The sequence below is a fragment of the Molothrus ater genome, unplaced genomic scaffold (assembly GCF_012460135.2).
Source record: "Molothrus ater isolate BHLD 08-10-18 breed brown headed cowbird unplaced genomic scaffold, BPBGC_Mater_1.1 matUn_MA117, whole genome shotgun sequence".
Lineage (NCBI taxonomy): Eukaryota > Metazoa > Chordata > Aves > Passeriformes > Icteridae > Molothrus > Molothrus ater.
Window position 1 is genome coordinate 210,478 of NW_023416571.1, and position 11,640 is coordinate 222,117.

The window sequence follows — 11,640 nt, forward strand, 5'->3', positions numbered from 1 at the left end:
CATAGGAAGGCTGTGTGACATCACAAGGGGTGTGTGAAATCACACAGGGGCCTGTCTGATGTCACAGGGGCTGTGTGACATCACAGTGGCTGTGTGACGTCACAGGGGCTGTGTGAAGTCACTGGGGAGGTCACTCTGCCCCGGCCCCCCTCACAGTTCCCCCCAGAGCAGTCCAACCCTGCTCGTGCACAGCGGGGTCCCCTGTCCCCCCGGGTCCCCCCGCCCCCAGCCCCGCAGCCTCCCCCAGAGGATGTTCCATGAGATCGACCCCAGAGCCTGACACGGGGACGGGGGGCCGGGGCCCTGGGGGTGGCACAGGGGGACAGGGACCCCCCGGCAGCGTCCCTGTGTCCCCCAGGGCCAGAGCCTGGGCCAGGGCTCCTTCACCCTAGTACCAACGAGGCCTTGAGAGCGCTGAAAAAATCCCCAGCAAGGGATCAGCAAAAACCAGATTGAATATTAAGGGACAGCAGCACAAAATTCCTTGGCAAGAGTCACTCTGCCCCTGATGGGACACTTCAGGCACACCAAGAAAACAAAGCAACAACAAAACCAAACAAAATCCAGGCAATCAAACCAGAAATGAACCGAGAACTGTCCCTATGTGTGTGTATGAGACACAAGAACAGTGAGAGCAAGGATAAAAGGAACATGGTCAAAAAGCTTAACAGAGCTCAAACTTAACTTGACTAAACTTATACCTTAACCTTAACTGATACCTTAAATGTCACAATTTAGCCAAAACCAGCAGCTAACAGTATTTAAGCTAAATTATAACCTATGACTTTGCAATTTAACAGAGGGGTAACATTTAACAGTATTTAACTCAGCCTTTGACTTATATTAAACATAACAACATAGCAAAAGACCAACTCTTAGCAGCGTTTAACTTCTCACAGACCTTTTGACTTAACCTTACCTACAGGCAATGTTTCATCCTGGCCACACTTGGCACCAACAGCTTTCTTTGGCAGTGTGAGAACAGGGATGTTGTGCCACTGAGGGAACAAAACCAGTTCCCTGGGCTGCTGCTACAGAAAGCAGGAGCTGGTTGGGCAGCAGCAGTGCCTGGAGCAGACAGTGTTTGTGATGAGCTGCAGAGGATCTGAGCCCAGGGGCTGTTGGCCAAGGCCGAGCCCCAAGGAGCATTTCTCAGCTGGCAGGGCGGCCTGAGAAGGGGAGGGGGGAATGCAGCAGCACAGGGCCCATGGAACCAAGGGAGCATTGTGACACTGTGGGGCCCTGTGAGACCAAGGGACCATGGTGACACTGTGAGACCGTGTGACACCAAGGGATCATTGTGACACTGTGAGGGGCCCATCAAACCAAGGGACCATTGTGACAGTGAGGGGACTCATGGAACCAAGGGGACCATTGTGACACTTTGGGGTGTCATGGAACCAAGGGGCCATTGTGACACTGTGAGGCTTCAGGGAACCAGTTTGACCATTGTGACCCTGGGAGTCCTCACAAAACCAAAAGAACCATTGTGATACTCTGGGGCCTGGTGAAACCAAGAGGCCTTTGTGAGACTGCAAGCTGCATGGAACCAAAACTCTAGGGTGATATTGCAGGGCCTGATGTCATCAGTGGTCCATTGTGACACTGTGGAGCCAAAGGAGACCATTGTGACACTGCAAACCCCCAGGGTCCAAAGGTCCATTGTGACATTGCAGGGTTCATGGAACAGAGGAGTCACGTGACATTGTGGCGCCTGTGGAACCTCGGAGACCATTGTGACACTGCAAGGCCTCATGGAATCCTTGGGACCATTGTGACACTGCAGGGCCTTCTGGAACCTAGGGGCCACTGTGACACTGCTGGACCCCATGGAATCAAAGCACCACTGGGACACTGTGGGGCCCCATGGAACCAAGGGGACCATGGTGATACTGCAGGACCTCATAAAAGCAAGGGAACATAGGACAGGTCTGGCTGGTCTGGCCTCCCATTCACTGCCTGACTGGTCCAACTGATCATGGAATGTTGAGGGTCTCTTCTCATCTGCCATTGAAACACTGGGGCTCTGTGCTTTCCTTCCCAATGGAAAAGAACTCTCCTTCTCCGCCAGGTGCCCATGGACAGAATTGGGATTTCACCTCCAAATTTCCTTATATCCAGGGATTGCTACCATAGGAATATTGCCAGGACAAGTCTGTCTTGCAGTGGTTTTACAAGGGTCACCTCCCATCTGTCTCCAAAACATTGAGGAAGGCTCCGTGCTCTCCTTCCCATGGGAAAGAACTGTCCTGCTTTTCCAGGTACCCATGGCCTAGATTGGGCTTCTACCTCCAAAATTCCCTACATCCAAAGATAGCTCCCAGACAAAATATATCATTTCTGACAAGTCTGAATGGCCTTGGCCTAGTGAGGCTCTCACCTGCCTTCCAAACACTGGAGCTCGGTGCTTTCCTTCCTATGGAAAAGAACGGCCCTTCTTGGCCAGGCGCCCATGGCCAGAATTGGGATTTCACCTCCAACACTGCCTGTTGTGAAAGATTGGAGGAGATTGTGGCTCAAAGGATTTTGTGTTTGGGGGAGGAAGGTCCAGCCTTGCCCTGCCCTGGAACCCCAATCCCTCCAGAGCCTCTATCCCAGCCCAGCAGTGGCTGCCAGTCCCTGGCACAGCACGGCAATGCTCCACAGCCACCTCTGCAGCCCCAGCCCAGCTCCTGAGGGACCAAATGAGCCCAAGCCCCACCTGGGGGAAGGGCCCAGGGAGACCAAGGGGTATTGAAGGCTGACCACAAGGCAAGCACACATCTTGACCCTGCCTCCTCTTGGAATTTCCATCTGAACAGTGCTGGAATGCAGGAGTTGGTAGCTGTGTGTGTGCTTCTCCGTATCTTATTTGTCTTTCCCTCTTTCTGTGTCTTCATCATCTAATTCCCGCTTCTTGCAAATTTTGATTAAATTTAAATAGAACAGTCTTAGAATTGGCAAAGCTGAATAGGCCAAGTCAATGCTTTGAAAAGTGTTTTTTGTTGAATGAATGTCAAATTAAACATTTTGCCAAAGTTTCTCTAATTTTTTAAAGCTCCCAGTAAAGGCTGTTTGGTTCTTTTGGGCACCTGAGAATCTCTTATTGGTATTTCTCCAGCATATAAAAGAGGATACAATTGTAATTCCTTTTAAATGTCTCCTTGAGAGAGTTTTTAGTGGATGGGAGTCAGGAATTGTCTGTCCTGCTTGGCCCAGCCCAGGCAGGGCTTTCCCAGCCACATTCCACACTCCATTGCCCAGTTGGAGCCGCTGGTTCCTCTGAGTTGTGCTGCCCCAGCCCCAGGGACGCTCTCCTTGTCTGCCCATTCCCCCACGGTCTCTGGGCAGGGATGGCCTCACTGGGGGCTGCTGACATCCTCAGCAACTTGGAGGCTGCTGCTGAATTTCACTGCTCCAGAGGCTTGTTCAGCCTTCAGCTCTTCAGTGCAGGAATTCAGTGTCCCAGGGCTCATTGACATTCAGAACACCTGAACAAGCCAAGCCTCTGGGAATCATTTGATTTTAATTTTCAGATATTTTGTGGTTAATTCAACAGATTTCAGTAGTGTATTCAAAGTGAATGTATTATATTCACAGAGACAGCGAGAAAAGTTTTTTTAGGTCATGTTTAGGTTTTTTTTCCTGTTAATACCTTGATATGAGCAATCTCCAATTGACACTGAATCCAAGTACCTCCTCATGAATTTTAAATAGATATGCAAATCAAGACCCTTCATGGCTGACAATCAATCAGACTCTGTCCCTACCTCCACCCCACCATTTCCCCCATCCAAGCCCTGGCACTCAGAGCAGCCTTGTGCAAATCTGAGCTCCCTCCAGCCCAGGCTGCACCTGCAGCTTTCAGCTCCTTGGCTCCAACTCCCACCTGCTTTCCTTGCAGAAGGAGCTGCCCGAGAGACAGAGGGATGTTCATTTCTTGTCAGCCAGCAAAGCCAAGGGAAGGCACAGCTCCACCAAATGCAAAAGTCTTTTTTCTCCCTGGCTCTGCCCCTGCTCCCCACAGCCTGTCCTGTTTCCTTCATCCCTGCATTGCCAGGGACTCTCTGGGACAAGGGAGCTCTGCTCTTGCGATGGAGGGAGGTGCAAGTCCCACCACTGGAATGGGAACCACAAATCATCAGGTTTGTGTCCTTTGGGGGTCAGGAACTGGTGAGACTCAGAGGCACAGAAAGTTTCTCCTCCTGGCCAGCAGGCCACAGTTGAACAGAATGCTATTTAATAACAATCTCACTCTTCCCTGAGCTATGTGCAACGTCCCAGCAGCATCTGATGAGTCCACCACCCACAAATGATTTCCATAGTAAAATTACTTTCAGACAAACATGGTTCTGTGATCGATATAAACACAATCAAGTTCTTGTATCAGGATGCTCATCCTGGAGTGGGGACAAAACAGCTCCAACAATTCCTGATTTGCAAAGCTGTCAGTGGTGGATGGAGAAGGGAGGTCAGGCTGCTTTTGGTGTTGAGGAAATGCTGAAAGCAGCCTGACTCATTTCATCTCCTCCTGTCCTGGCTGATCTCCCCTCTTTCCCCTTCCACCCATTGGCTTTTGTCTCCCACCAGGCCCCCGGTGAAGAGCCTGGCTCTGTGTTCTCCATCCCCTCCTCGCTGGCACTGCCAGGCTGGGATGAGGAGCCCCTCAGCCTTCCCTGCTCTGGGCTGGACAAGCCCAGCTCCCTCAGCCTCTTCTCACAGCCCAAGGGCTCCAGCCCCACCTTGGAGGCCCTTCCCAGACCCTGCTCCAGCTGCCAGACATCTTTCCTGCCCTGGGCAACCCAACCCAGGCCACAGTGACCTGGATAATCCCCGTCCTTGATGTCCTGGTCACACAGCCCTGGCCCCTTGTCCCCATGTCAGGCTCTGGGGTGGATCCTGTGGAACATCCTTTGGTGGAGGCTGTGGCTCCAGGTAGGCCGGGGGGATCCCGGGGGACAGGGACCCCGCTGGGCATGGACAGCATTGGACTTGTTGGGAGAAACTGTGAGAGGGAGCTGGGGCGGAGTGACCAACCCAGTGACCTGACACAGCCCTGCTGGGATGGCACACAGCCCCTCTGGGATGTCACAGCCTGCTCTGTGATGTAACAGCCCCTTCTCTAATGTCACACAGCCGGTCTCTGATGACACAGCCAACTCTGTGATGTCATAGTCTGTTCTGTGATGTCAGACATCTGCCCTGTGATGTCACAGCTGGCTCTATGATGTCACAGAGGCAGTCTGTGATGCTGTAGTTCCTTCATGACCTCACATAACCCACTCTGTCATGTCATAGCCGACTCTGTGACCTCATGTTACCAGATGATCAATTGCCTACACCAGCTGAGCTCACACCTGGAGCTTGTTCTCCACATCCCCAGGCCTATGGAAACCACACAAGGCCCATTGTGTGAGAAGGGGAACTGGAAGTTCAGCAGCCTCAGGGTCCTGCCAGCTCAGCCAGGCCCACTGGAACATTGGGCTCCACGACCACCAGGGACCACCAGAGAGACCCCCAGGACAGAAGAACACATGGGTAAAGGGGAGAGGAAATATGTTAATGATTTTGGGGAAATGATCATCATATGTGTGTTTAGTCCAGGACAATCAATGAATGTGTGAGCAAAATACAGAAAATAAACAGAAACTTTCCTGCACTCAGCCTGCAGGGCTTTGGGAGGAGCTCTCCCCCGTGCATCCAGCTGAATAAAGAATGCTGCTTCTTAATGCTACATTGGGGTTTAAAGGAGTTTTCTGTTTCACTGAATTTTTGGGAACACTCCCACTGCCAAGGAAAACTCTGTCTGCTGCTGTTCACAAACAGAGAAGGGCTGGGGGCAGATGTGGGGCTCAGAGGCTGCCTGGGGCACAGTGACCATGAAATAATCAAGTTTTCAATGTTCTGTGAAAGAAGGAGGGGCAGGAACAAAACTTCTGCACTGGAATTAGGAAGGGCAGACTTTGGCCTGTTCAGGATGCAGATTTGGGGAGTACCAAATCAGGTACTGATTCTTTTAAGGGAAACAGCCCTTAAAAACAAATGGGGTCCAGGAAGGATGAACACATTTCAAGAAAGTAATCTTAAGGGGGAAGGAGCTGCCTGTCCTAGTGTGGCAAAAGATGAGCCAGTGAGGAAAATGACTGGCCTGGCTGCCCATGGAGCTTTTGTGGGAACTCAGGGAAAAAGGGACAGCAATTCAGGAAGTGTTTAACGATGTCCTTGCATTATGTAGAAAGAAAAGTTGAGAGGTGAAAGCTCAATTAGAACTTAACCTGACAGTTTCTGTAAAAAGAATAAAAAATGTTTTTATAAAAAAGTTTATAGCAAAAGGAGGGAGAAGGAGAACCTCTAATCTTTTTTATTGATTGCAGTTGAGAATAGAGTAACTGAAGATAAGTAAAAGACTCAGCTACTTAATATCTTGTTGTCAATTTTCAATATTAGGACAGGTTGTCCTCAGGACAAGTGTTCTCCTGAGCTGGGAGATGGGCACAGGGAGCAGAACTGCCCCCTGGAATCCAGGAGGAAGCAGCTGGGGACCTGCTGAGCCACTCAGATGCTCACAGGTGTATGGGATCAGATGGGATCCATCCTAGGGGGATGAGGGAGCTGTGGATGAGCTCCCCAAGCTGCTCTCCATCATTTACCATCAGTCCTGGCTCAGCAGGGAGGGCCCAGAGCACTGGAGGTGCCAGTGTGAGCCCATCCCCAGGAAGGGCTGGCAGGAGGAGCTGGGGAACTCCAGGCCTGTCAGCCTGACCTGGGTGCCCGGCAAGGTTATGGAACAGATCACCTTGAGTGCCATCACAGGGCACCCACAGGATGGCCCAGGGATCAGAGCCAGCCAGTGTGGATTTCAATATCTGCATTTATGGTCTGGATGAGGGGATTAAGTCCATGATCAGCAAATTTGCAGATGACACCATGCTGGGTATGAGTGTGGATCTGCTGGAGGGTAGGAGGGCTCTGCACAGGGCCCTGGACAGGCTGGATCCAGGGCCTGATCCAACAAGGTGAGGTTGAACAAGTCCCAGTGCCGGGTCCTGCACTTTGGCCACAACAACCCCTGCAGCTCTACAGGCTGGGGACAGAGTGGCTGGAGAGCAGCCAGGCAGAAAGGGACCTGCAGGACTGATGGACAGCAGGCTGGACATGAGGCAGCAGTGTGCCCAGGTGGCCAAGAAGGCCAATGGATCCTGGCCTGGATCAGGAATGGTGTGGCCAGCAGGAGCAGGGCAGGGATTCTTCCCCTGTGCTCAGCACTGGTTTGGCAGCACCTCGAGTGCTCTGTCCAGTTCTGAGACCCCCAATTTAGGAAGGACCTGGAGGGGCTGGAGTGTGTCCAGAGAAGGGCAACAAGGCTGGGGAGGGTTCTGGAGCACAAGTCCTGTGAGGATTGGCTGAGGGAGCTGGGGTTGTTTATCCTGGAGAAGAGGAGGCTCAGGGGAGACAAGGCAGTGTCAGGGCACAGGCTGGACTAGATGATCTCCAAGGTCTTTTCCAACCTTGCTGATTCTGGGATTCTCTGAAACCACCCCTGGAGCAGTTGCAGGATGAGCCCTGGGCCTCCTCTGCAGAAGCTCCAGCAGCCCAGGTCCCTCAGCTTCTCCTGGCAGCCCCAAAGCCCATCCTGTCAGTCCTGCAGAGCCTCTGCGGCTCCTCCTCATTGCCCAGAACAGGGAGCCCCAGAGCCAGACACAGCAGCCCAGATGTGCCCCCCTGGCCTGGGGTGCCTCTGGCAAGGGAGCAGCACCAGGCACTGCAGGAGCCTGCAGACAATTCCTGCAGCACTTGTAGGATGATCCTGCTGCCCAAGGGACGTTCCCATGGGGCCAAGGCAGGAACTGCAATGGGGAGTGGGGCCAGAGAGGAAAGGGCAAACAGGGATGGGCTGTTTGCAGGGGAGGGAACAGGGATGGACAATTGGAAGACATTCGACGCAGGAAGAGTGGAGAAAGAAAAGGTGAAGCAAAGGAAATGGTCAGGTCAATTTGGGGGTGGCTGCCAGGCAGCCCTGGCTCTGAGCAACAGCATCTGCAGGGGCACAGGAAACTCCCAATGATGGGAACAAACTTTCTGGCTGAGTGCAGAGGCCAGGACAAAGCTGAGTGGTTTCCCTGGTGTCCCCCAGCCCTTGCTGGCCCCAGGGGCTGATGGCATTTGTGCTCCCTCAGGTTCATGTCCCCACAGCAACAGCATGGGGGTGCTGCCCCTGCTGTGTGCAATGCAAACAGGGGCTGCTGAGGCAGTGCTGCCGTGTCTGTGCCTGCAAGGATGGGGCACTTGTGTGAGCTGGGGGAGAGACCAGGGCTGCAGAGGGGGGATGTTGTTGGCAGCTGCATGAGGACGCTCTGGGACGCTGCCCTGGGCTGTGCAGCGCACTGGGGATGGATCAGCCCCTGCTCTGCTGCTCCTTCCCGTCTGCCCCAGGGCCCTTGCAGAGCCCCAGCCATGCTGTTTGCCCCCAGCCTGCCCACGGCCAGCCTGGGGCTGCTCACGGGGGTTTCTGTGCTGAGCACTGGCCTGGCCGTGTTCTTGAGAGAGCCTGGGCAAGGAGCCTGGAGCCCCCAGGGCCTGGCCTGAGGCGTCAGCGCTGCCCCAGCAGTGCCCATGGCCTGTCCCTGCTGCAGCCCCGGCACTGCCACCCCCAGGGCTGTGCCCGGCCCCGAGAGCACTCAGGCCCTGCAGCAACACCAGGGCCACCAGGGCAGCGGGGCAGGGCCACGGCAGCAGCACTGGCAACACCAAGTGCTGCTGCTGCTGCTGCTGGGCACAGCTGCTGGGCCAGCACTGATCTGCCCCAGCCCTGCACACAGACATTGCTGCTGCAGCTCCAGAGAAGGCAACAAAAGGGCATCTCTGCAGAAAACTCTGCTGGGACATCCTTTAGTTCCTTTAAAGCCACAGAGAACACAGCCCCCCATTGACACAGTCTGTGGCCACAGGTAGGTGGAGGGAAACAAAATGAGAAATGGCACAATAAATGACATTTATTTGTGGGCAAGATGAAAAACCTAAAATAAAAGATAAAGAACCTCCAAAATGAAGCCAACGTGTACTATCAAAGATGACTTTTATTACAAGTGATTTGCAGAAATTGGCCAGCAGTTTAATGTTTCTGAAAGCATCCAGTCATCAGTGTCCACACTGCAGCCTTGAGCTCCTGGTTCCTCAGGCTGTAGATGAGGGGGTTCAGGGCTGGAGGCACCATCGAGTACAGAACTGACAGGCCCAGATCCAGGGATGGGGAGGACATGGAGGGGGGCTTCAAGTAGTCAAATGTCCCAGTGCTTATAAACAGGGTGACCACAGCCAGGTGAGGGAGGCAGGTGGAAAAGGCTTTGTGCCGTCCCTGCTCAGAGGGGATCCTCAGCACAGCCCTGAAAATTTGCACATAAGAGAAAACAATGAACACAAAACAACACAATGAAAAGCTGCTAGTAACCACAATGAGCCCAAGTTCCCTGAGGTTGGAGTGTGAGCAGGACAGTTTAACAATCTGAGGGATTTCACAGAAGAACTGGCCCAGGGCATTGCCATGGCACAGGGGCAGGGAAAATGTATTGGCTGTGAGCATGAGAGCATTGAGAAAGCCACTGGCCCAGGAAGCTGCTGCCATGTGGGCACAAGCTCTGCTGCCCAGGAGGGTCCCGTAGTGCAGGGGTTTGCAGATGGACACGTAGCGGTCGTAGCACATGATGGTCAGGAGATAAAACTCTGTTAGAGCACAGAAAACAAAGAAAAAGACCTGTGCCGCACATCCAGTGTAGGAGATGTTCCTGGTGTCCCAGAGGGAATTGTGCATGGCTTTGGGGACAGTGGTGCAGATGGAGCCCAGGTCAGCGAGGGCCAGGTTGAGCAGGAAGAAGAACATGGGCGTGTGCAGGTGGTGGCTGCAGGCTACGGCGCTGATGATGAGGCCGTTGCCCAGGAGGGCAGCCAGGGAGATGCCCAGCAAGAGGCAGAAGTGCAGGAGCTGCAGCTGCCGCGTGTCTGCCAATGCCAGCAGGAGGAAGTGCCTGATGGAGCTGCTGTTGGACATTTGTGGTGCCTTGGCATGGGGATCTGTAAAAAAAGTAATCATGGAATAGTTGGGTTTGAGAGGACTTGAAATATTCCAGCACAGCCTGAGGGCACTTTCCCCCCACTGCCTGCCCAGGGCTCTGCTGCCTGGAGCTGTCCCTGCCAGCAGCTGCTTCCCTGTGCCCCCCAGGGCTGGGCCCTGCCAGTGCTGCCAGAGCCCAGCCCAGCCCTGGGGGCTCAGCTCTGCCCTGCAGAGCCCTCCCAGCTCTGGCACTGCCCAGGGGCAGCTCTGGCTCTGCAGGCTCTGAGGGCAACGTCAGAGCAACCCTGAGGAGGCTGGAAAAGCAACACTGATGCTGCCTGTGAGGGGCCCTGTGCTGATTTCTCTCACTGCCTTGTTTATTCAGATCTGAGACAAAATGTTTTTATTCTTCCAACCTGAACTGAGAGATGAATATCTATGGGTAATTTCCCACCCAGGTAACCGAAAGCAGTAAATTAAAAAAGCAGGATTTTCTCGTTTATACTGCCCCTGACTTGCTGTGCTCCCTGTATAATCTACTTGGAAATGTTCTGCAGTTAAATGCCCTGCTGGGAGCAGTCCTGAAAAATGCAGCATCCTCCCCACACAAGGAGAACACTCCCAAGCCTCACCAGCTGTCTCCTCCCACCCAGATCTTGTCCCCCAGTGCTGGGAGCAGCTGCCAGGGCTGGCTGAGAGCTGTCCCTGGCAGGCAGCAGAGTCCCTGCCCCAGCACAGCGCCCTGGGCTGCAGGACCCTGCTCTGCAGGACAGCCCTGGGCACCCCTGGCTGCTCTGCACAAGAGACAAGCAGAGAATGTACTCACAGGCTCTGCAGGCATTGGCATGTTCCAGCTGCAGGAGATGGCTCCAGGAGCTGCAGCTGCATTGTCCTGCAGCCAGAGGTTCCTGTGCCAAGGGCTGGCAGTGATTGTGCCCCAGGCACTTCTCAGCCCCTTCCCAGCCCTGACTGATTGAAGCTCTCTGTGCTGTGCCCGGGCTGGCTGCAGGCAGTGCCCCAGCCCTGCTGGGCTGGCAGAAGAGCTGCTCATCAAGAGAAATGTGCTTTTGAAGCTCTTCTTGGTGAGCAGGAGCTGCCTCTGTGCCAGGAGCCCAGCCCAGCTCAGCAGCACAGACACAGCACAAGGACTTTAATAAGCCTCGGGGGCTTTGTGCTCAGGCCCTGAACATCAGTCCCTGAGAGGGAGCTGAAGAAACCTCTCCAGAACTCCAAGGCAGAATCCAACTCCAAACTTTCTTGGACATTTAATGGGTCCCAGAGAGGGACACGACTGAGCAAGTGTCCCCAGGCCCCAGGCAGAGCAGAGAACTGCAGGCAGTGATGACAGGTGGGGACAAAGAGAAGCCAAGTCTTGGTGCCCTGGGGCACAGCAGGGTCTGTGCCAGCAAGGGCTGGGAGGAGACACCTTGTCCTGAGGCCCTGGGGCCTCCTGGCACAGCCCCAGCCAGGCTGGGCACTGTCAGCCCCTTGTGCTGCCCTCAGCATCCCCCCCTAGCCCACATCCCAGTGGCCTCAAGGATCTGCTGCAAGGAGTCCCTGGGGAGCCTTGCTCAGCCATGGCCCTGGGGGCTCCTGAATGCTCCCTGCAGGGA

At 54.2% G+C, this 11,640-nt stretch overlaps 1 protein-coding gene across 1 annotated transcript; it reads right to left on the reverse strand.

Annotated features, from left to right (window-relative positions):
* Positions 1-9,091: 9,091 nt before the first annotated feature.
* LOC118701018 (olfactory receptor 14A16-like) lies at positions 9,092-10,024 on the reverse strand. Its single transcript, XM_036405592.1, has one exon. It carries the CDS (start codon positions 10,022-10,024, stop codon positions 9,092-9,094), a length of 933 nt encoding a protein of 310 aa, XP_036261485.1.
* Between the last annotated feature and the right edge of the window lie 1,616 nt (positions 10,025-11,640).

Bases quoted from the DNA above. Each gene is read 5' to 3' on its own strand.
- LOC118701018 (XM_036405592.1), bottom strand. From the start codon at position 10,024: ATGTCCAACAGCAGCTCCATCAGGCACTTCCTCCTGCTGGCATTGGCA.